This window comes from Athene cunicularia (assembly GCF_003259725.1).
Source record: "Athene cunicularia isolate RWA chromosome 6 unlocalized genomic scaffold, athCun1 chr6_part2, whole genome shotgun sequence".
Taxonomy (NCBI): Eukaryota; Metazoa; Chordata; class Aves; order Strigiformes; family Strigidae; genus Athene; species Athene cunicularia.
The window spans coordinates 6,256,044-6,281,645 of NW_020799106.1; the positions used below are offsets into that span (position 1 = coordinate 6,256,044).

A 25,602-nucleotide genomic window follows, 5' to 3' on the forward strand; every position below is an offset into this window, starting at 1 on the left:
AACGATGCTGATGGGGCCACATAGAGATAAAATGATGTGAATCCGTACCTCCGACAATACTTGCATGGAGAGAAGGTTTTGTTTGCCACACTGGTCAAATTACAACCATTGAGCAGCACCCGACAGCAAGATTGCCAAGGCGGTGCAGAGGCCAGCAGCTCCCCAGAAGTTGCATTTCACTTCTCCATCCGCCCCAAATTTCCACTAGAACTTGTCTGGGCTTTTTTCTTTTTCTTTTTTTTTTTTTTCCTTTTGAGTTCACTTTCTTCCAGCTCACTCCTGCAGAATAGGTCACTGTGGGCTTGGATGACCGCCAGTGATGGCAGGAGGGACGTGTGGGAGCATATGAATACGAGCAGGGAGGGAAGCGGGGGAACACTGCTGCTAGCACAAGCTGGCAGCTGCACTGCTTCAGCTTCGTTGTCAAATCACACACTGAGTACACTACACGTCTCTGTGGCAATAACGCTGTGCAGCTCACTTACAAGGTGCTACTAAGGACTAGAGAAAAATGGTACAGAACTGCTTAAGGCACATATTCAGCAGCACATTTCCTGGCTTTGCTCTGGCTGGTTTTAATTCTTGTACCCTTCTAGCTATACCCTGACAGTATTAATGCAACCACCGCTGCCTACTCCCTTTTTCCTAAGGCATGTAAGTGAAATATCCAGGTTTCAAAAGTTGCAGTCCACTCAGCATATAGAGAATTATATACAATTATAATATATATGTATTATATATATTATAATCTGTACAGAAAATTTGCACCTCTAGATAAGAGCTTGAATTTTACAGCTTTCTAGCTGGGAGAAGGCACAATCTTAAATATCCGGATACTATATTAAACGAGTGTGTGAATCTCTGTCTGTAAAAATTTCATGTTCCAGGAAAGTTGCCAAAAAGCAGCTGGAACCCTATTTTTTTGACCCAAAACCAGAACTTGAACCTTTATACTCTTTCCCTTAGTCTCCTCAGTATGCTGAACTGAAGCCTAGTTTTAACATTGTACCAGCTGACTTGTTCTTTGTGTGATGCTTTATGAAATACTTGTCTGAACCACAACCGCAAACACTTTGTCCTACTCCACTTATGTAATCACGTTCAGAAATAGTTTTATGGCTTATGTGATAAAAACAGTTCTTCAGAAAGCCATATTAACAACTATTTTCTGTTCTTACTGATCCTAGAAGAAAATCTACCAAACAAGCAAAAAAACCCCCAAGATTATATTCTCTATACAACCGTGTATTTCTAGTTATTTCAGAGATTCCCGTTCTTTATAAGAAGTTTGGTATAACACCTTCAGTATATGTATGTTGGTGTTAAAATTTTCACAGCAATGTTAACTTAGTCTTAACGAAGCAAATTTTTTAAGAAGTTAATATCTTCAGCACATCAGTCAGGCAAAAAATTATACACTGTGTTCACATAAAGCTTTTTCAGTTTTAAAACAGAGGCAGGAAACATTAGGTTAATTACAGTTCGAAAATAATTGCTCTAAGTTTAATTTATGTTAGTTGGTTAGACAACTTAAGACAAACCTGTACCTTTGGAGTAGAGGAAATAAAAGATGTTAATTGTCTCTATCAGCATTGTTTGGTTTCATCTGCAGGCCATCATGGCTACAGCAACCCTACACTATTAATTTCTGATTACATATCACGACTTCTTTCGGACAGCAACGAATCTGAAAAAAAAATCAGTATGAAAATCTGCTGACTCAACTCAACTATATATAAACAATACTGGACTCTCCCATTAGCAAGCAGTATTTCGTTGCAGTTTAACCCCACTTTGTAGCATTTTGTTCTGGAGTCAACACCTTACTCATTCACATGATGCCTTGAAAGTGTCATGGTAATGCCTTCCTAGCCCCATTAGTTCCCTCTGCTAGAGAACACCATTATGATGAAAAACTCACTTCAGGGACCAAGCAATGATTCCTCAATCTTCACCTATACCTTTGAGGATGTATTAGAAGTACAACACTGCCTTTTTAATTTGAAACATTATTCTCATCATGAGAAATTTTCATTTCCAAAACCTGCTTGTTCTGGTTTAACCCGAGCTGACAACTAAGCCCCACACAGCCACTCACTCACTCACTCCCCCCTGGTGGGATGGGGGAGAGAATCAGAAGGGTAAAAGTGAGAAAACTCATGGGTTGATATCAAGACAGTTTAACAGGTAAAGCAAAAGCCATTCAAAGGAATTCATTCAGCCCTTCCCAACGGCAGGCAAGTGCTCAGCCATCTCCGTCGCACGTAACAGTCAATAGTCGCTTGGGAAGACAAACACCCTCACCCCAAACATCCCCCCCTTCCTCCTCCTTCCCCCAGCTCTGTATGCTGAGCAGGACACCACATGGTCTGGGACATCCCTCGGGCCAGTCGGGGTCAGCTGTCCCGGCTGTGCCCCCTCCCAGCTTGTGCACCCCCAGCCTCCTCGCTGGTGGGGTGGGGTGAGGAGCAGAAAAGGCCTTGGCTCTGTGGGGGCACTGCTCAGCAATAGCTAAAACATCCCTCTGTTATCAACACTGTGTCCAGCACAAACCCAAAACATAGCCCCATACTAGCTACTAGGAAGAAAATTATCTATCCCAGACAAAACCAACACACTGCTTTTGACACAGACACCAGAACTAAAGAAAAATTTGATCTAGACATTAGTTACATCATTCTGAAAAAAAAGTCATCACATTCATGCCTTGTAGGTCTAATGCAATGTGCATATAGCTCAATAAATTTGAAGACTATACAACTAAGATAGTCCAGTGGCAGATTTATACACTGCCATAAAAGAATGATGTTAATTGTTGGTAAAGTTCACAGGGAAGTAAATAACTGGTCTGCTGACTTCCAGATAATGCAGATCGAACTGTTTTGGATGTGAGAGAAGATGCAGGCGGAGTGGAAGGAGGGCTCAGTTTCCAGCAGAGAGAGCTCATTCATCAAAATCCTTCCCTCCCTGCTCTGAGCCGCCTGCCTTTTCTCACCATAGCTAATCTTTACTAGAGCTGACCTTACAGCAACCCCTGAAAAATATTTCAGATGAAGAGACCAGTGTACAACATCTACCATTACAGTACCAAAATCAGATATTACCAGGACATGTATTCCACCATGGCAATTTCCAACTTCTTTTACTTTGGGGCTGCCACATTTTGCTCCTTTCACCCCCAAGTCTCACAGACTCCCGTCTCCCTAAAACTCCTTTGTAACCTCTCAGTCTTTGGCCACTCCTGTCCCCTTGGTCTCCCGAAGAAATCAGAAGACTTCAGAAGAAATCAGGTAAAATTTTGTGCTGCTTCTCCATCTTTGCTCCCTGACCTTGGGGAACTACTGGTCAAGACCATGATCAACAGTATGATGGAACGGTTAAATGATCAGGGATGTAAAGTCCCAGTGATCTGGGATATTTGCTGGTCCTTTAATTAACTTTCTGTAAGATTTCAGACAAGACACATTTTCTGAACCTTGTTTTTTCAGCAAATGGTATGTATCTAAGGATAGACTGTGTCCTTATTTACTATTCACCAGTTTCTAAAAATCTATTTATAATGTAAGAATTACACTTTTGGAATTGCATAAGTATTTCTCTTCCAAGCCACAGATCATTTCCTTCCCGTAACAAAGCAACAAACCCCATCATAATAGCACTATCTGACAGATTAAAGTGAGATTCTGAAGCGCCAAGCTTGCCACAAAAGTAGAATAAAACGTAAGTCTGCTTGCAGAGTGTCAGTGCCCTTCAATAGAAGGAGGAACACAAGCTCTGGACTTACAAACTGCATAAATTCAGGTCTGAGCAAACTGATTTGTTTACTTCTACAGGCCTACATATGGTAATATGTGTCCCCACAGGATGGTTTATAATGACTTCAGCGAGACATTATTGCAGCTGTGTATGTTCGTGTAGCTAGGCAGCGACTGCTACCCAAAAAGTCCGTCCAGGTGTATCTTTAGGGCTCCACCCTGCCCAGGATAAACACTGGTTTAGTGTCAAAAACTGAAGCTGGCTGTTGGTGTGAAGCTTCACATGTCACAGCAAGAGACATTTGGCCAAATGCCTCCAGGTCTAGACAAGAGACACCATCATGCAAAACAGCTAAGTAGCAACAGGTTTCTAATTCAGTCACAAGGTGTGAGGCGGAGGCTCATCATCGCATCAAACCATGTGGAAACGGTCGTCTATGTAGGAATACATTGGTTTTTCTTGCATCATCTGTTTAATCTTCTAAGGATTTAAATGTGATATGTTTTGCTTCCTCAGTTAAACCAGGTAGAAATCTGGTCAGGTTTTAACCTGAAGGCAAATTACTCTTTTAGTAGGTATAGTTTTCCTTATTTTATTCTGAATATGTATAGTATTCATTTCTGTAATTAGCAGATGACTAATATTAGAACACAAAATCCTCAAAAATTTGGTATACTTTAAGGACCATTTTTGATCAACAGTGTGCAAGAATATTGTTACTTCACAGGGACTTGAAAAAACGACATGTTTGATTTTTTAGTTTCATTAGTTGCATTCTGCAGACTTAAGGTGCAGTGGGAACCTGTGTCTGCAGACCAAATTCAGACTGTTTCAATACGTCCTGGTTTATGTCGGCTTTTTTATTTTCACTCATTTTAGAATTAGTCTGAAAGCAGAAATAACTGCAACTCCCACAGCACACGACTTGTCCTGTTCAGAACCGTGCCTCTCTCACTCTGCAGGAATACAGGATTTCAAGCTTTGAGCAGAGGCTGATGAACGAAATAGAATTTCGCCTTGAACGTACCCCGGTGGATGAATCAGATGATGAAATCCACCACGAGGAAATCCCTACAGGCAAATACATCGCACCCATCTTTGATAAGAGACTCAAGCATTTTCGGGTAATGGAAGGATCTCCTATTACATTCACTTGCAAAATAGTTGGAATACCTGTTCCCAAGGTAGGTCATTCTCACTGTTAGCAGTAAAGGAATAAAAATCAACTACTTGCTATATTCTATACATCCCTCACTTCTAAGAACGTGGCTCTTAGAGAGAGCTCTGAAACAAACTACTTCCTCCCCACTTTCTAAAATAACAAGATCTGCTCCTGAGCATCTCTCAGCCCTTTGTGGACTGCCTCACAGCCACCTGACTCCAAGAGAAAGAGAACTTCATAAAACCCCTTTTCAGAGAGATGAGAACTGATCTGAGATAAGCAGGGATGTGTCTATAGCCAAGAAAAGAGAACCTGACAGGCCCAGCTATATAAAGGAGATATGCAGCTTTCTGTGTTCAACCTGAAATCGTTCTATTTCACATCGTAACCAATCTGCAGATGTTATAATATTCTAAAATTGTTACTAGAAATTAGTCAACTTATCTTATATTCCTATCTACATTTTTTTTCTAGTCACTATTCCACTACAGAGCAAGTGTTAAGTCACTGGCGGGGGGTGGGTCTGATCACTGCAGGTATACTGGTTCAAGGATGGCAAGCAGATTTCAAAGAAAAACGCACATTTCAAAATGAACAGAGAAGAGGATGGCACATGTTCTTTACATATTGAAGCGTCTACTAATGACGACGATGGCAACTATACAATTATGGCTGCAAACCCACAAGTAAGGTGTTTTATTTTCCTCTACAGGAAAGCTTGTTTCATCTGTTTCTAATGTCGTTAATAGGAACACAGATTGGCCCACCTAGTCTGACATCAGGTGGTGACTGTATCAAAAATCAGTTGCTTCGGAGGATAGGAGAGGAAACCATGCAATGAAGAATGATGAAACCACCCACCTGTTCTTACATATCCCAGTTGCAATCATTAAGGATGTTTTTCACATTAATAACTCCTGCCCTGTCTTCTGAGTCCCCCTTCCGTCGCTGATAGTTACCTTTTAAGATGTGGTGACAAGACAGACATGACATTTTGGGCAGAAAAAAATAGAGCAAGTGGAAACAAAAAGTTACATCTAATTAAGAAGTGTTACCAAACACATGTGTTCTTTATCTAGGATGCAAAGATGTGGTTCTGATAATAGTCCCGTCCCCAGTACCATTCTCCTTCACCCTGTGTGCTAGCTTAGCTGTTTATTTAGCAGTACGCTCAAGGCAGATCAGGCAACTTTTTCCAGTTTAAATTTTTCCTTTTTTCTGAATTATATTTCAGCCCAGCTACTTTTCAGTTTCTGGGTGGCCACATAAACAAGTATGCCAGTACAAAAGTACTAGTACCGGTGGAGACACAGTGGCAGGAATGAACGGGCAGGGACAGGCACTGCTTAAGGTGGTTTACACAGCACCACTGCTCAGTGCATTCCCTCGGCCTTGAAGGGTCTGAGAAACACCCCGCTGGAGACACACAAAGAAACCCCCTCCTCAGCTGCACTCCAATGCACATTAACAGCATTTGCTTTGAAAAAGTAATACTTACACTACAGTTCAGTTACTTTGCAAAAATAAATCCGGATGCACCGTAAATGTTAAATATTTATCCTTTTAAACAAAATGAGCTATTAAGTAACTATTAATTCTGTTTCCATTGTGATTTGCAGGGGAGAATCAGTTGTTCAGGCCACCTGATGGTTCAGAGTATCCCTCTTCGGGGCCGAATATCAACAATTCAGCCTCACAGGTAAAAGGGAAGACAAGTCCTTCAGACCCTCTTTATGCTTCTTACTGAAGGCACTCAAACTAACCTGCTCCTGTACTTCAGCGCACCCTGTACTTCAGTTCTCAGCCATAAAATGGAGATAACTGCAGCAGTTCCCTCCCAACAGGTCACTTCTGGAATGTAATAGTTTTGAAGGTCAGCTTCAAATATGGGGAAGTTTAAGTGTAAGGTGTTATTTCATTTACCTGTTGCAGTGGAGTTAAAGGCAAGGGATGGGTTAACAAGATGAAATTCTGTCAAAAAAAAAAAGCAAAAAGAAGTGGAGGACAGATTGGGAATCCAACAATACTACACGGCATAGTTAATTTGATAATCTTTCTAAATGGAAATAATGCAAGTATTAAATTACAATCAGTCCATTTCTTTCTGCCCTTTTATTCAATTCCAGCTATCTGATCATCCTTTCCCACAATTTCTTCCTTTTTTCAAACATCAGAAAAAAAAAAGTTTGACTTCCAAACCTATACCTGCAATTTTCTGTGTTGCAGAACACGACCTCGGGCGCCAGAAGGAGACAAAGAGACGGTTCAAGAACGCTTTTTCAGGCCATACTTTCTACAGGCTCCAGGTGACATGGTAGCACACGAAGGGCGACTTTGTAGGCTGGATTGTAAGGTACTGACTGTTCCCTCTGTTCATTCTCACTTTCCCTACCTCTCTACATGTACTGCTAAACATGTTCTCATGTTCTTTATTGCATGCGTGAACACCTTCTGTTAAAGTTCTAATGCTTCATTTTAAAAAAAAATATTTCTTATTGCCATTGTCCCTGAGCTGATTCAGGGGATTTCTTTTCAACACATGTTATGTGGAATGAAGAGCGCCCCAGGAATAGAAAGCTTGCTTACAACAAGGTTGTTCAAATTACTAGATATGTTCACCGTGTCCTTTACCCGTGCAAACTCCAGAAGTACATCTGGGAATGACAGGTCCTTCTGCTCCATTATCAGATTCTTGAACATAATCCAGAATAGCACAAAACTATCAGAAAGAAAGGATTCAGCGTGTTGTATTCTGTACAAACAACTGTTCCCATTGTATTAGAGTGAATTACTGAAGATTAATACTCCCTGAAAAGAGGGAACCGAGCCCAGTTCAGTTTATGCTTCCCCAGCATGCACAGATGCAGAAACATCCCCCACTTACAGATTCAAATCCCCACATCAGAGAGCTGTCAGAGGTTAGAGTACACACAGTGAACATCCTGTTATTGAACAGCTTTAAGAAATTCATCCGCTCCAACATATTTTGGCAGTCCCTCTATATCCCAGTAGCACAGCAAAGGTACTAGTGCTGCCACTGACTTCTTCCGTGCTCCAGAATGTCTCCTACCCTGAAGAGGGTAGAAGTTCTGAAGCAGAAGTTAATGCCCTGAAGAAGAACAAGATTCCTTACTACTTAATTTACAATGTAAAGTTTACTAGGGAGCATGCCAAAGAATCTGGTTATTCTTAGCCCTGCTATCCTGGCAGAGCTTGTGAAACCTTAAAGCATGTCTGGTATTGCACAAACCTGGAAGACAGCAGTCCTCGTTCAGGCAAGTTCCACTTCCCTCTTTCTCCGGTTTGTAGAATAGACTTTGGAGAGCAATATTTTGGACATGAGTAAGTACTTCTATCTATTGGAAGGAACTTTATAATACAATCTAATAATCTTTCAAAAAAATACTTAATTTATAGTGTTCTAAAACATGGAAGTTTAACAGCTACAGAGAACTATATCATCCTTCATGAAATTTTATTAAATACAAAGTCATTCGTATAGAACTCTTTTTCTTCTCTATTAAACTAAAAAAAAAAAAAAAAAAAAAGAAAACTAGCAGATTACTAAGAGTCTTTTGTGAATCTGATATATAACCAAGGTTCTTCCTTTCTGACTAAGAGAAATGTAGGCATTTCATGTATTTGTTTTCCTTGGGATTTTGTTGTTTGTTTGGTTTGGTTTTGTCCCTTTTGTAACTAATCAGAAGAAAAACAGAAGCTGAGAAATTTAAAAAAAAAAAAATAATCTTTGTTCTAGATTCTGACATCATTCAGACGGTACCTGAAAAAAAGAGGCTTACCTACGAATTTACTAGAATCGATTTGTCAGTTTGACATTTGTCTCTAGCTGTTTCACTGTCTGTTAGGTGAGTGGGTTACCAACTCCAGACCTGACGTGGCTTCTGAACGGCAAACCTGTGCTACCAGATGGCACCCACAAGATGCTGGTCAGAGAGACTGGAGTTCACTCTCTGCTTATTGATCCTCTCTCCCAAAATGATGCTGGAACTTACACTTGCCTTGCCACTAATAAAGCAGGACAAAATTCATTTAGTCTGGAGCTCACTGTTGTAGGTAAGAATCATTGAAAAGCTTGTCTCAATGCTGAAGTTATTCGTGCATGCTTCTTCGACTTTTCCCTACAGACAAGTATAAATAAATAGTTAATCCAACGATAACAGGAGAGTTCAACAGCTATAAAACTCATCTGATGGAAGGGAATGGATCTGGTGCTCACTCGATAGGTAGACTCCTTTTATTAACAGAGGGCTGGAAGAATTCTGTCTCATCACTTCACTGCTCTTGTCTTGGCAAAATGACATTCTCAACTTTGGCCCCAGAAAATGCTTAGGGTTTGAAGTCATAAAATATGTTGAGGACTCCTAGATTCCAGTTCCAATTTTATGGGTTTAAAAGTATTTTTAAATAGAAGAATACAAATCGGAACACTGTTCTTTATTAAAGCTCTACAAGATGTGAGATATTGAAATTCATGGATCTGGCATTCATTTCCTGCAGTGGCAGTGTGTTTAGACCCATTAGATATGCACACATTCCTTTACGAACATCAGTTCTGTCTATTATTTGCTTTATGTTCCCTTACAGAGGCTATGTCATGGCATTTCACTTCCCTTCCAATATCCCATTAAAAATCCACAACCTATTTTGATATCACAAGAATAATTTTTGGTCTTGTTCTTCCATACTGTTCAAAGCAAAACAATGAATAAAATATCTGTTGCTCGACAACTTTTTTTTTTTTCTTTTTTCTTTTTCCAGCAAAGGAAGTAAAAAAAGCCCCCATGTTTTTGGAGAAGCTTCAGAACTGCGGTGTTCCTGAAGGGTACCCTGTCAGATTAGAGTGCAGAGTTGTGGGAATGCCACCCCCCATATTTTACTGGAAGAAGGATAATGAGACCATCCCATCAAACAGAGAGAGGATGAGGTACTGTATCGCTGTACCCATGCTTGGAGTTTCTTGTGGCTGGGCCAGTGGTTGCCATGAAAACCTGTGTGATAAGTACAGGTGGTCTTCTTAAAACAACACAAAGATTTTAAAAGCTAGCTTCACTGTGAGAACACAATAGAATAAAGGATGGAGCATAATATTCCACTGCTTCAGAGAGCGGTGATAGACCTTTCGGGCCATAGGCCTGCCACAGCATATGCATCTTCTTATGAAAGATATTATGATATGGTATTTTAATGCATTTTAGCAGCTTATTCTCTCTCTAAGCTGTTTTTTTTTCTCCAGTTTAGTTCCAACTATGGATAAATTCAAACTCAGAACAGTTAGAACATGGTTTTGAATGCCCCAGAGCACAGGACAATAGAGAGTTTAACAGATGAGATACAGAGGCTGATAACAAAGTTTGGTCACAAACGTAGGCAAAGAATTTGATCCATGCTTACAAAATTCGAGTTCAGCTCTGGCATTCAAATTCATCACGACTTTTTCGGTTTTGCAAAGGAAGAGCTGATGAAATAATGTGCCTGGTTGTAATTAATGAGAAATTAATTGCTTTCGTTTATTTTTTAAAGATTACTGCTTCAGCATAAATCTGATTCCTAATATTTTGTTTCACTTGGCTCCAACTGATGATTCGATGAAGCCATCGGGTCTCTGAGATCACGAAGTACAGCATTTTCACATGCACACGCTGCAGGCTCTCTGTAAACTCTGCACAGCAGCACTTGTTAGGAACGAGGGAAAGCTTGCCTGTCCCCACCCCGAGACTGCCGTCCTCTCCAAAACCCCCACCTGGCTCTGATCTACAGCCCGTACTCTCTATTCCTCTGCCTCTGGGCAGATTACTCAAGGATTTATTTCAAGTACTGGTACTTTCATGGCATAATGGAATTATGGTTATACACACGCAAGCACTCGTTAACGCAAAATGAATAACTGTCCTAAAATGCCTCATTTCCAGTTGTTTCACAGAAGCTTAGAAAACAAATTTTTTGCTTCAGCTCAGATGAGGACAGACTAAGGGACACCTCCCACACCTCCCAGTGCCAGGGGCTAACCAACATACCTCTGCTGTGTCAGCCTGGCATGACCAGACTGCCTGCCCCCAAGGCCTCTGCACAGATCCGCCTGAGCCATGGGCACACTGTCCTTCTTTGTTCCTAACTTGCCTCACTATTATCTTCCTGCTTGAATCCAAGAGACCTTTTTTTGTATGACGGTATGGACATGCATAAGCTTCTGTACCACTGCACCCACAACATAAAGGAAATTATGCAGTGCAGCGAGCAAAGGGTGAACGTTCCCTTTTATACTAGAGCTGTCAGAAGCACAAAGTGTGCTCTTGACCTGAAATTCTGTGGTTTGATGTTTCATTCTAGTTCGTAAGGAAACAAAATCTCAAGTTTCAGAACTTCCTGCAGCTTCCAAGTATTCTGAGGGTGCTCATCTCCCACCTCTGCCTTTATAATGAGGGAAACACTTGGGTTGATATAAAAGACCAACCACAGCCTAGAAAGCAGAGGAGCCTCTGTTCTCGGATATACTACTGAATAGTTTTCCCTTTAAATTGCAGCCAGAAAGTCTTGGATCACTGAAGAGCAAAGGAAGATTAGGGAATAATGAAGCAGATTTCTTTTAGACTGTTGGCCAAACAAATCTTTAAGATTTTGCCACTCAGTCATTTTCTCGTTTAAAAGGGTGCCGGAAGACAGTTGTGAACAGTATCACTACTTTGTAAGAAAGGCTTTGTATTTTGTTATGTTATTCTTCCAGCTTCTGATCTAGGAAAAAAATATGGTATGATTGTACAACAGCTTTGTGTGGGTTTAGTTCACTGGAATTCAATAAACAATCATAATATTAACACAGACAAAGCAACAGTTCAGCTCACGCGGTCATGCCACGGCTTTGCACAACTGCGAAGAGCAAGAACAGATTTCAGCTACTCTGATCATAGGTTGAGGCTGGACTGAAAGCAAATCTATTGACTATAAATGTCTTGGACTTCTACCTCTTGGAGAATAAAAGTTAGGACTCATCTCTTTCATATTTAATGTACATATTGTAAAATCTCAAAGTCGATACGCTCTTGAGAAATACTAATTCCAAATCACATGTTTTCCCAGCATGCATCAAGATACAACAGGGTATGTCTGTCTCCTCATTCAACCTGCCAAGAAAGCAGATGCTGGCTGGTATACCTTGTCTGCAAAAAATGAAGCTGGTATTGTCTCTTGTACTGCTAGACTTGACATATACGGTAGGTATTGCTTAGTAAATAAAACAAATCCGAATTCATTTTCTTTGACCCGTCCCAGCCCTCACTTAGTTCTTAGTCTGTAAATTTTTGGGTTTGACATGGATTAGAAATTAGTGTCATAGCATGGCCACATCTTAATATGGCCACCAGGAGGAGGTGTGATGATACAGCTAAACAGCCAAATTAGCTCTCCTGCATCAGATTAAAGGCAGGCAAAGAGAAAAAAACAGAGGAGTTTTGCACAATATTCTCTACTCTCATTTTCCGCTTTCCAAATTCCCTAGACACATAAGCATATAATAAACATGAATTCAAACTGAACCTTAACTCTGTTCCCTCCGACACATGCCCGTGCTACAGTCCTGACCTGATATGGAACAATACATTGCACACAAGAAAGTAGATCCCTTCTTCTATGGAGCATGTATGATGCAAATTATGCCTAGTTAATGGAGGCTACTTTGTCAGCACACGGAACGCCCCAGCCCAGCTCAAGAACTACAGCACATCGCTTCATCGCTCTGTATCTATGCAAGATGTAATAGTTAAGAAAATTCATCTAGATTAAGAGTGTACTTTGACCAGTTAAGCGACATAATGAAACAGTAGACATATTCCACAGACTGTTGGGTTATAGTCATACCCTCAAAGAAAAAAAAAAAAAAAAAAAAAAAAAAGAAAAGAAGAAAGAAAACAACACATTTCTAATTTTTTTTTTTTTTTAAATCCACTTAATTATCAGGGATAAAAAGAAGTCACCAAGTGCATCCCTGTCAGTTTTCCGCCACCTTGTGGAGATACCGACAATAGTAATGTAAAGTTCAACAGGAGGCTGGTGAGAGCCTGATTCCATAAAGACCACACACAAAAAAAAAGAATTCCTTAGGTATCTAAATGATGCAAGTGTTCATAATTACATTTTCATATGAAGGATTCAAGGTACAAACAGGAAAAAGATGGAAAGTAAGAAATGCTTCCTGATTCCAACCATATTTTCCAAACACCGCAAGTTTTACACAGCAAAGGGAGTGACAGAAATAGTTTTTCTTTATGCTACTTTGAATGGATGGGATTGGGAGGTTGAAAGCGTGGTCTGATATTTGCAATTACATGTGCAGAGAAAAAAGTACAGTAAACAATGAGTGTGTTGTTCAAATAGAAACAAATTGAGAGCTGCAAGAAAAAATGAGGGGGTTTTTCAATTTTTTCCAGATAGACTGGGTCAAAATTCATCATGGAAAGACACTTCCTATCAATGCTTGTCATGTAGATTGTAGGTGTCCCACACTAATCTAACTTTTACCCTTTCATTTTAATTGCTGACACATATGCTTGTCCAGTTTGGATGCAGACCTGGAGGGTTTGTATGGATAAATACTGGAAAATATCAATTTCCCCTTTCTGAAGTGTTTTGAGAATAATAACTGTTAAGTATTATATAATAGCTAAATATTATTACAAAATCATAATGGTATTTATTCATATGGGAACATGTTGAATGTTACTTTTAAATTACCGAATATCTGTCTTTGGATTACATTTCTTTCAGTAACTTAAAAAATTTAGGAAACGTGTTACTAGTTATAAGTAGTAGAGGGAAATAAAAATTGTAATCACTTCTTTAAAAAAATTCCCCATATTATTACTTTGAAATTAAATACCACCAAAAAAAAAAAAAATAATGGGAAGAAGAGTCCCCCAGAGGATGGAGTAGTACAAAATTAGAGCCATGTCCAGTCTGTTCACCTCTGTTCATGCTATGGTATGTTTTTAGTTTTGATTGTGTGAGCTTTGGAGAAGGCTCCAAAGATTAAATTATTAAATTTTGGACTTAATGAAATCCATGTAAACATTGTCATTGAACTGAACAGGGATGGAATTCCCTCTGTAGACTTCAAAAAAAAATACTCAACATACAAACTATGTCAATGATTTGAAGGACCAGACCGTCAAACAGGGAACAAGACTGCTGTGCGCTCTTCAAGGATGTTGGAAGCGACTTTTCAGCTGTGTGCGTTGATTTCTGTTTCACTGCTAACTTAATTAAAGGTTTACACAGCCTGTTCTGTTTCAGCTCAGTGGCACCATCAGATTCCACAACCAATAAAACTTCGACCTGCTGGCAGCCGGTATGCAAACCTCACCGGTCAAGGACTTGAAATTTTTTCCGCCTTCCCAACTACTGAAAGCCCTATGCTGTTTGCATCCCCAACCCAAAAGGTGGTGGAGAGTGAAGAACTTTGAAAACCAAACAATTGTTCGTTACACCTGCAGAGATACTAGAACTGTGGGGGAGAAAAGAAGAAAAAACAAACACAAAACAACAGGTACAAGTCAAGATGCTCAAGGTTTACAAGCAACTTGTTTGTAATTGTGTACTGCTGCTGCAAGTGTTGCAAGTAACATATCACACAAGACTTTTGCATATTATTTTACTGCAGGATAATCGTGGTATGGAGTGTCGTGCAATAAATTCAGTACTGTGTAGTTTGCTAAGAATTACATAGTAAACATAGTTTTCAGCACCTAAAAGCCAATACCACTTTTACTGCTTGAACTAAAGCTACTGTGCTGTAGCAAACCATGTAAAGGATTGGTGATGCTCAGCTGGAATACTGCCAGTGAAAACGCTGACGTTACGATAACAACAATCCGGAGTGAGGGTAAACAACCAGACTTTGAATGTAATTCCAAAAAACATGCCAGATAATCACAAAGCACAAGTTAGAGAGAAAAGATGTAACTCATTTTTATATATTATTACGCCAGATAATCTTGGAATTTTTGAACTCGACTAGATAAATGTAGCGTTTCATGTAGGTATACCCTATATATTTATATTTGTGTGCGTGTGTACTCCATGAACTGTGTACTCGTGATGTAAGGATTCATAAAGTAAGGCACAGGGCACGTGCATAGGATGCTAACATAGGAAACCAAAATTCCTATTGTCTGAAGCATGTTCTCTAGAGCCCATAGTTGAAATTATTTTCCAGATGTGCTTCATACTTTTTTCTTTACAATGTTAGTGATTCTCTGCCTTTAAACACAGATGTTATCAAGCTTGTAACCAGTTTTTAACTACCGGTCTCTTTTTCCTGATTTTTAACGTGACTAAAAGAAAAGTGCATTTACCATCTTAGCTCATTTTCTTTAACTAACTGAAAAGAAATTATGATCTGGTGGAAATTAAATTTTCACCATCATTTAGGAAATAGTCACAAGTGTGGAGTCTACTACAAAGACAGAAAATTCTGTTAATATACAAAAGTTATGAAGTTAAGCAACAGTTATGTTGAAAGAGCTAAAGCCCCTAATAGTAGCAATAAAAATAAGGCAATTTAATGGACATGCAACAGAAGGTGTTAAGTGACAACACAATGATTAATTTAAATATATTTAGCATCTATAAAGTTGTATTAATACCTCACAGCACTTAGGATCCATGAATATCTAAGGTGATTTCCTGAATCTTTAAATCACTGCTACCCCTCTTCTTTGGACATTGTTTTCAAGCAGTTCTTACTGCTTTCAACATGGCTGGAGAAGGCAACAAAGTCCTGATCAAAGTCACAGAGATGAAAAGAAAAATTAACAGACACTTTCGGTTTAGACCTTGTTTGGATTTTTTTCAAATTTAAAAATGTAACTTTAGAAGATTACATACTCAAAGAAAACAACGAGGCGTTATCTTAAGCGCAACAGGATACTGGATATAGAGAGGGACAGAGATAGCCTCTCCCTGGGTTCCCGGCAGATCCAGCTTATCTTGTCTCTAACTGTTGGTTCCCTGAGGGTTTAGATGAAGTGAATTTCTCGTATTGTTCCAATTCCCACCTGAGTGAAGACCATAAAACAAACCCATCATTATAGCTTTCATGCTTCTGTTTGAAATCTCAGGCCATCCACCCCACATTGAACAAACCAGGAAGCTAAAACACATTCTTCTCCTGAGACACAGACAAGGTGCAGGTATTTCAGTGGGAAAGTAGAAATACCAGTTGTTAGCCGTGCTGTACCCCCTCCCTGGCAAACAAAAGAAAACTAATAGCTATTAAGAACGATGCGCTGATTCAAGTGACTTCAGCTATGGGGTAACTAATGTAAGACACATCGTGGGTCTGATTTTCCAGGATAGAGTACCTTCTGCTTCTCTTATTTTCACTTGGTTTTAGGATGGCTTGGGGATTCCAAAACTAAACCTAGACTGAGTCAGAGTTGGGCAATCCAAAATGTAAAGTTTCCTGTATTAGTAACTAGTCTTGGGAAAATAATCCAAGGAAAGTTATTGGATTTTGCTTGTTTAATCCAGTGCTGTTGGGAAGTGGGAGGAGGGGATATTAAGACACGAGAGATGAAATTCTACTCCCATCTACAGCCCCAGTCTTCCCATTATTTCATGCCAGGACTGAAGATTAGATTTTGATCCAAAGTATTCCAAGTTGTATACCGGTCATCAGGCTTTATATCACAGGCTTAGTCAAGCAATTGTCTGCTGAGAAGTCCCCTGTGGCCCCCTTGTCTGACTATGAGTGAGGGGTTGGACCAGTTCCTTCAGACCTAAGGTTCTGAGGTTCCTTCAGACCTAAATTACTCTGTACTTCCGAAATTATTTCCCTTTCCACTGCCTGTCTGAATATCCTATGTGGATTAGTTACCGATTGACTGAGTAGAAACTAATTCAGGCAAGCACAATCTTTTCCTTTCTGTCTGAGATATAAACTATGAGGCAACTGTAGCGACAAGAGTGATCACTTTAATCAGAGTTCTTTACATAGTTTGGAAGAAAGGAATACTAGTACTATTAGCAAGTATCTGGTTACCAGTGCTGGAATCATTAATATTACTGACAGTAGTAGTGGTTCTCACATTTTACAACGTCAGACAACACAGCCAAAAACTCAGTACAAATTAAAAGACAAAGTGCACAGAGGAAATGTGTAAACCATATCTCTTCAACCTTTTCTCCACTATTTCAGTGTAATGTCTCCAAACTCACATCACTATAACCTGAACTGACAAGCTGAGGATTAAGTGGTACGATGTTTTTTAACATTCAAGTTCAGCTTTAGGAAGTGGGAGGACAAGAAGCTACTTCTGAAAGACTTTTCCCAAAAAAACAAGGATTAATCTTCAGCCATTCAAGAAGGGGCCCCAGAAGTCTCACTGAGAGGTAGGCTACAGAGAGTGGATCACCAAAACCTGTCAGCTGAACTGTAACATTCTCTCCTTGACAGTATTTACTAACAAAAGTATCCCATCACATCTCCCTACACAATGCAGAATCGGTAATTTCAATTATTTTCAGTGCATCTGATATAAACAAAATCAGAATCTGAGCTCAAACGGCCTGTAGTCATTAAATTTTGCTCGTAGTCATTAAATATTGCCACAGGACATCTCTCCTCTGCATATACTGAGCCCATAAAATGAGTATGTAAAGGAAGCTTATGTGAACACGTGTAAATGCTGTTCATTAGTAGTATGGATGTGCTCATCACAAAGAAGACTTGCTAGAAAAAGACACAGAAATCATGTTTGTGTTGTTAACTGACGGAGAAGCCAAGGGAAAAAGGCTTGTGTAAGCAGCAGAGACAACACTGTGTTGTCACAAACCATGGGATGCTGTGAGTTGGTGTCCTCGGAAAGATGGCACTATCTCATCATACTGTGTCGAGACACACTAAAGACTGCAGCTGTGCCCCCTTCCTGAACAGCTTGGCTGTCCACTGCTTTTGTTTAACTGAGTAACTCGTTTGACTTCGAACCAACACAGTATTTCATTTCTTATTCAGGGCAGGCTGCTGCAACAACAAAAATCAATGCTAGAACTTTCACTGAAGTCAGTGTTAGCTATTCTCTTCCACAAGTCCGTTAGATCACCGCAGTGTGGAGCGTAGCACTGTATCAGTGAGATACAGAAATGCTCAGGTCTGTAATCTGGTTGGTTTCTGGTTCAAAATCTTGTGGGTTTATTTAGTTTCCTGTTTCCTCCTGGTCCTGGTTTTGCATACGACCAGAGGCACAGTAACTTTCAAAGAAGAGCAGAAATTATAACTTTTGTATTGCAATTCTAGACTGCAAAAGTTTTATCTTTGCCTTAAAATGTTGGTCCAGCTTGGTGCAAACCCAGTTCTCAGCGGCACCACGTAGCAGTTTGCATTGGTATCACTGGACTTCTTGCTTTAAAACAGCTGGATTGAGTTCCTCTGCTTCCACGTGGGAGGGGGAGCATACATTCTGAAAGCCTCACGTCTCCTCACGTCAGGAGAAGATGAGAGCACACACTTCAAATAGGAAAAGCCAAGTCTATGCAGTCTTTATGTAAATAACTGCCGATCCCAACTGTTTACAGTAATCATAGGTACTTCAAAGCAACAAATCTGCAATAAGAACACCTTTAAGAACTGTGTTCTTAACGCTACCAGGTTTTAAAGTGTTAGTTTCTGGAAGATGTCTTCACACAAAATTATTAGCAAGACCTTAATGAAATATTTCAACTGTTAAATATTGAAGTGAATCATTGTTAATTGCCTTACTATTTCCAACACAACGTTGTCACTTTGAGCCTTAAAATTATATTTTATAATTTTTTTCTTGATTAAAGTTGATATTTTTTATTTTTTGATCCAAAGTCATCCTCACTGGGAAGAAAAATGTTAATGTCAGTTTTAAAGTATATTTTAATTGCATATGAAAGGGAAAAAAAAAAAAAAACCACACCTGCCTGTTCAGTAATGTATTTCCCTTTGTCTCCCCTGAATTTAAATAAATGCTTCAGAGTTGCATACGACTGTGTCCTTCACGTGTTCAAATAATTGTGAGTGTGCAACAAGACCAGAGGTTTCCTCAGAACTTTGCTGTGACAGCCGATTAATGGAATGACATCTTATATTATTTAGAAGAAAATCATAAGATACTGTCAAGTTATACACTAGCCATGCTTCTAGCAGGTAGTTGTGAAATGTAGTTGTTGCTTTTTTAAACAATTCTTAGTATCAATTTCCTTTGGGTTTAAATTGCTTTTTTTTTTTTTTTTAAGTGGTTTGGGTTTTTTTTTTAAAGTGCGCTTTTTTTTTTTTTAAGTGCTTTTTTTTCTGATAAACTCAGCCCCTTCATCAAAGTTTGAAAGAACAAGTTTTCTCAGGGGCACCAGAGCAGAAGCCAAGGAGTCTTTAGGGCAATTTGCATGTTTTAAAGGTCAGTAGACTTGCCAGATTCTCAGTATCTTGGAGAATTAGTATCCAAAGCCTGTGCTTGAGCACTTCTACCTACAGACTACCGTAGCTGAACGGCACTGTGTCTCAAAACTTCATGAGAATCTGTCTACTACTACGCCGGCTGCCCAGCCCACACACTCCCCCTGCAATACCTGTTCACTAGGTCTAGACCAACCCACTGAGAAGTTTCTCTGTGCAGTAAGGCACTGGAGACCTGCTACACAGGACTTACTTTTTCAACCTATAGCTTGGGTTTTTCAATCCAGCACTTGAACAAGCGAAAATTGAATGAGGGAAAAAATCAAACCAACCTACCACAACTGAATTTCGCTCTTCCTTATACATGTCTTCAACTTGAATGATTTAACGTATTCTTTGTATAAGGGTCCATTAGCAGACTTTGGAATTAATTTTTGATGAGCAGCAGATGCAAAGACAACACTTGAAGGAAGCTGGATCTCATAGCTGGGATACAGAAGAGAACAAAGTAAAAAATAAGGATGCATCCCATTACATTTGCTGGTACTAATTTTTCTGCCATGTAACCACATTTCCATTCTTACCTGGCTTGATTTCTATGTAATTCTGTGCCTGCTAGCTCACAGACAATGTTCTTAAGACCATTTTAGCTCAGCTATAGCCCCACGAGCTAAAGCAGCTACTACACATTTTATAATTTCCTCTGAACAACACAAGCTGCTTTTATTAATGCCTTTATCCTTCAAGTCCACTATAGATACAAAGAACCGTTTATCGCATAATACAAAGAAATCTTGGGTCATATGTGCTGTGAATGTAAGTGGAGTTCTCCATTTATATCAGTGGGAAATTCTGCTCAGAGACGGATCACACAATCCATTAGTAGCAGGCAACATTGCAAAGAAATGGAAAAATACTGAAGACATTCTGACTACACACCCCAGGCTGCAGAAAGCCATTCAAAAATGAACTTATTTCTTGGAGTTACATATGCAGACATTTTAAGCAAATTCTGTATAAGATATATTTTGCATGCTAATTTCTGTACAAATGAAAACCAAATTACAAATTAGAAAAATACAGTAGACAATATTAAAATGTGCTCTTTGGTAGAAGATATATTTAAATATTACATGTGAAGTTGCTTTGGTTTTTTTAAAAGCCACAGTTACTTGAAATGTAATTAAAGTTCAAAACATAGATCTTTTTTTTTTTAAAGTGTCCAAGTATCGGGTGAAATCAATGTTTGTTGCAAGGTATCTGTGTAGAGGAAACACTGGACTGCTTCTTCAATGAATAAACATGTCTTTATTGTCAGTGCATTCTTTCTTTCCCTGGGTATTTTGTAAAGATAGAATAGCTGAACATATTTAGTGCAAAAAGAAGAAGTTCTGTAAATTCTTACTGAATTTTAAAAATCTAGATAAATTTCACTCCTGAATGACAGAAATTTGCATTCATATTGTTTAGCTCAAATAGCTGGAAACCTAAGCGTAAGGGTACCCATCTTAAGGCAGAAGCTTGTTTGGGAAAATCAAAAATTTGACTGGAAATCAGATTTTTTTAAACTTGTGCCTAAAGAATCCCATCACAGTAGGGACTTCCACAAAGATTTCACCAGGGAAGTTCTACCTAACAGTGATTAGGAAACTTAGCTAAATAGTAAAAATCTCATGTTTCCCCACGCGAAGGAGTTGTAACGTCATCGACTTTACAGGACTATAACTATGGTTAGTAACATTTTCACTTTTCAGAGTTTGTACTGCAGCACCATTTAGGAATTCCAGCCAAGAACTGAGCTTTACCATGTAAGTGTGTATGGCATAAGATGGACTGTGCCCTAAATACCTTATCAATGGTGAGATGGAAAATAGAAGCCTAAAAACTTGGGAAGAATTAAAGTTGTAAGACTTGCTAATACACAGCCACTGATGACCTCAATACTTAGACAGGAGGAAACCACTTTTCGTTACTAACGCATTTCGGGAACGTGCTACTCTAGTTCTGCTTGCAGCCACTGAAAAGTCACTGCAGTTAAAAATGTCACTCCAGTTCCGAGTTCAAAAATAACTCTGGTCACCTTGTCAAAACAGGGTGATATGATTCAAAGAATCATAGAAGCAGAGTATCTCAAACCCTGCAGTCTGAACCTTTTAGAAGAATGTTAATTTTGCACAAACAGTTCATGAGAACTCCACACTGAATTTCAAGAGCGAAGCGTGCATGTGTGTAGCACGCAACAAACATTGAATGAAGTAAGCATTTCTCATCCCAATGTTTTCACAATAACGCGGTTCTAGAAGTACAATGTACTGATGCTACAAATAGAAGTATTTCAGGTTTCCACTGCTGTTCGGCAGAACAAAACTTTATGAGCAGACAAAACTCAGGCACTAAGAACACATCAAGCTCTAAGCTTTTGTTTCATCCGGAGGCCCACTGGAAACAATATTTAAGGAGAAGGAGCTTCAAATGCCCGTATGAAAAAAGTCCAGTACAGAAGAAGGGTCACAGACATGACGTGACAAGCATCAAACAGCCAGTGGGGAACAAATAGTTGGGAGCAATAATCAAACCCGAATTAAATGGTCAAGTTCACAAAGTGTCACTGAAGTGTTTGCAAAGGAAAGCTATGAAAAGAACCCAGTGACTTCCTGAATACTTGAGTTTGTGAAGTACAAACCAGCATGGATAATATCTGCTTGCCTTCAGAAAAAAATTTTTAATGGTTAGCCTTCCCCCTCGCCCCGATTCACTCCCCAAAAAGCTTTGACAGATCATCAATAGACAGACCGCTGTCTGTACACTACAAAGAATTTCTTGCCTTCAGTACCTATAATAAATTGGAAATCTCAACTTCCAGCTCAACACTGCACCCTACCAAGAAAAAAAAATACTACATTATATAAAATCAGTTTTTCCACTAATAATATTACTAATTATTATCAATAGATAAAGAGACCAGTAAAACAGTCATCTCTCACTAGCACAACCAACTTGAAGAGAATGGGGATTGTAATCTTACCACATTACGCAACAGCAGAGATTGATGCAATGACCTAATTTACAAAGTGTTCACAGGATATTTACTGCACTGAAGTGCTTTTTGGGACTTTGGTTTCAATTCTTAATAATGTTTGGTAACACAACCACAGATATTTTATGTTTTGGGTTGGTTTGTTCCTCTTTATGCTAGCTTACTATCATCTAATCATTCACTTACCCCTTATTTTTATAATTATATCTACCATCATATTCAGTAGTCAGTAAATTACAACCCAACCTACAAAATCAGAAGAGAAATGGGTGTTAAGTACTTTTCTACATAAATTGCATACAAACTGCAATGCCATGTCCCACGAAATCAAATTATATGCCAGTAGTGCAGAAACCCATCAGTACTATTCTTGCACTCTGCTCTGGTATTCATACTTCTGTATTGTATTACCCTTCCCACCCAAGGTTTGGAATGCTTTCTTTCACTAAGCCAAGATTTCCACATCATATAATTGCATGATTTATTTGTATCATATTCCCGTTTCAGGATGGAAAACCCACTACTGTGCTAGCAGTGCAGGTGAGACAACCTCTGCATAAAGTTTACAGCTAATAAATCAGTGTAAGATGGCACATCACCTAATTGTTTAAGGATTGTATTGATTCTTACTGCATACAAAATCTTGTCACTTAATGATGAGTAATATTCAAACAATATTGACTTGGCTATTTGATGGACAGCAATTAATTCTAGTCTCTCTATATAAACTTCTGCAAAGAAATCGGTGAGTAACATGATATTCCCAGAAGGTTGAATCTGCTGTTTGCTGATAAAGATATAAGGTAATTCATAAGAAGCAAAAGCCCAACTTTAATAATTAACACTATTAATTACCTTTAGAGAGGATAAAATATTTATTAAAAAATATTCCTGAATGCCAGTGTTTAAAGGAGAGAGATGCTCAGAATACACCGTGCCTCTTCTACGTGTGTTTAACCCAGCCTGAAAGTCTGTCCCAGCAGCTTTCATCCCGTGGACAGTCCAACTCCCGCCTCGGGAGATGTACTGGTCTGCACAACAGTGACCAAGGGCAAGACGTCAAGAAGGGTTCTGAGAGAAGACAGACAGTAAGGTCAGGTCTTTGTATGCAACTGTTCCGGCAGCAGAGTCCCCCTCCCCCAAAACAGGGCTTAGTTCCTATTGATGCTTCTGTTTTTCATGGAAAGCTGCTTAATTGTTGAAAATAACTCCTATCAAAGCGATTCATTTGTCATTTGAACGAATTCTAAAAGACGAGACATGGCAGCAGCCAGCAGGGAACCCACCAGCCTTCCCTGCTGGAAACCCACCAACAGCTGTTCCGGGCCAGCGGCTCCTTTTCTCCTTCTCCCTCACAGCTTACACTGGCAAGGGCTTGTTTCTGGAAACTCCCCTCAGCAGAAGTACCCTTCAGCTTCAAAGTCTGCCGCCATCTCAACAGACATCAGCAGTCAAACTTTTGCAGCCTCTACATCCCGCTACAAACACATCTGCTTCTCCAGCCGTCCTGCTCCTACTTCTTTTGTGACCTTCCCAACCTTCTTCCCTCTTCTGCCTTTTCCAAGCAGGTCCCTGTATCCTTCACAAGTGACAGAAGCAAACAAACAAAAGGCAAATGAGGGCACCACCAGGGCTGAAATGAGCCCAACTGCTTTGCAAGAATGCTCTGTAACTTTTTACCAAACCCTTATCTTTAAAGGCTGTTTTCCAGAGGGTACATAAACCACACTTCTTGCTCTAAGTGGGAAGCAAGAATCATTTCCCAATTGATTCTTCTGCACATTAAACTGTCAGGACTGCGATGGAAGCAGTGTAACATTTGGGGTAGGAAAGCCACTATAAGTAATTCCTAGAGTAGGAATTTCAGGTAGTTGGTGAGGACATATCATAGAAAACACTTTATTTATAATTTACAAAATCCGTTATTGTTTCCAGATAACATAAAATTAAAAAATAAAATCCAAACGTTTAAATTCTACAAAAATCTAGAAGTTTAGATTATTTTCACGCAAGCATTCTCATTTATGGTATATAATCACACGTGCTTTTACAGCCATTGAAAATTGCTTCCATGACTTGAAACATTCCTTCGATGACTTGAAACCAGCTCTTTTTCGAGCATACAAGAGACACCATAAATTGGATTAAAGCAAACCTACACAACCTTGGAACCCATAGGTCAAACTTACAAAGTTTAAGAAAGTTAGTTCTCTGAGGACTAGAACTCCAATACATTATAAAACTTTTTCCATGGGAGCCATATATGTGAAAACAAACCAAAGAATAACTTTAAAGCTGACATAAAAGTAAAAACGTGGAATGAAGTTAATTTCTAGTGTTATTCCATTCAGCTATACCACCACTGGTCAGTTTGGCCTGTGATCTGTAGAAAACACTGTCACAATTCATCACAGTAAAAAAACAAAACAAACCAAAACAAAAACTTACTTAATGAAATAATCAAATGAACTAGATAAACTAGGAAGGAATTGTCAGAAAGATTTCAAATTAAAAGTATGCTTTCCACCAGCATTGAATATATTCAGTCTTCCTAAATGCATTTTGATATAAAGATCTCAAAGCAAATTTATTTTGTCAAATTAGTATAAGACGCAACCAAGAATGAGCTATTATAATGCCGATATTACCTTATTCAAGTGGATTAACTCTTGCTAATTATTAAATTACACATCTGGCCTGCTGCATATTCTTAGTTCGTAAAAAGTCCTAATTAGCTATTTGAAAGTGTTCAGGGTGATAGCTGAATATTCGCTGGGCGTAAGGATCGCTGTCTGCTGCCACTTTTTGCGCTGTGTAATGGTGGTAGCTCTCCGGATGGAAGTGCTCACAGTGAAGGCTAATCCATTCTCTTTCGGTACTGTATCTTTCTGCTTCGGCAAGTATTCTAGTGAGAGCCATGATATAACTCAGAGCCATCTGAAGGGTCTCATACTTGGACAGCTTCTTATCTTGACCCCACTGTGGAACCACCTTTCGCAAACGATCAAAGGCTGTGTTCAGTCCCTGCATCCGTCTTCTCTCCCTGGCGTTGGCAGCCAGTCTTCTCTTCGCAGCACTCTCCATCCTTTCCGAGCTGCACCTCACGACACAGCCTGGGGCACTTCTGCACTGGATGTCTGATTCGACGCCTGAATCCAAATGACTGGATTTGCAGGTTTTCATATTCGATGCAGCTTCAGTTTCACACGCACAAAGATT

At 39.3% G+C, this 25,602-nt stretch overlaps 2 protein-coding genes across 2 annotated transcripts in view; one reads left to right on the forward strand and one right to left on the reverse strand.

Moving 5' to 3' along the window:
* Positions 1-15,004, forward strand: part of MYPN (myopalladin) — a 72,459-nt gene extending 57,455 nt beyond the window's left edge. The window contains exons 13-20 of the mRNA XM_026852049.1: positions 4,719-4,940; positions 5,455-5,604; positions 6,538-6,617; positions 7,145-7,271; positions 8,785-8,992; positions 9,698-9,863; positions 12,014-12,147; positions 14,222-15,004. Coding sequence (XP_026707850.1) covers positions 4,719-4,940; positions 5,455-5,604; positions 6,538-6,617; positions 7,145-7,271; positions 8,785-8,992; positions 9,698-9,863; positions 12,014-12,147; positions 14,222-14,391 — 1,257 coding nt within the window. The 3' untranslated portion in view covers positions 14,392-15,004. The remainder of the gene's footprint in view (positions 1-4,718; positions 4,941-5,454; positions 5,605-6,537; positions 6,618-7,144; positions 7,272-8,784; positions 8,993-9,697; positions 9,864-12,013; positions 12,148-14,221) is intronic.
* Positions 15,005-24,945: 9,941 nt separating this feature from the next.
* ATOH7 (atonal bHLH transcription factor 7) lies at positions 24,946-25,594 on the reverse strand. Its single transcript, XM_026852050.1, has one exon. The coding sequence runs from the start codon at positions 25,564-25,566 to the stop codon at positions 25,111-25,113; it is 456 nt and encodes a 151-aa protein (XP_026707851.1). The 5' UTR covers positions 25,567-25,594; the 3' UTR covers positions 24,946-25,110.
* Between the last annotated feature and the right edge of the window lie 8 nt (positions 25,595-25,602).

Coding starts and splice junctions, on each gene's coding strand:
- ATOH7 (XM_026852050.1), bottom strand. CDS start 25,566: ATGAAAACCTGCAAATCCAGTCATTTGGATTCAGGCGTCGAATCAGAC.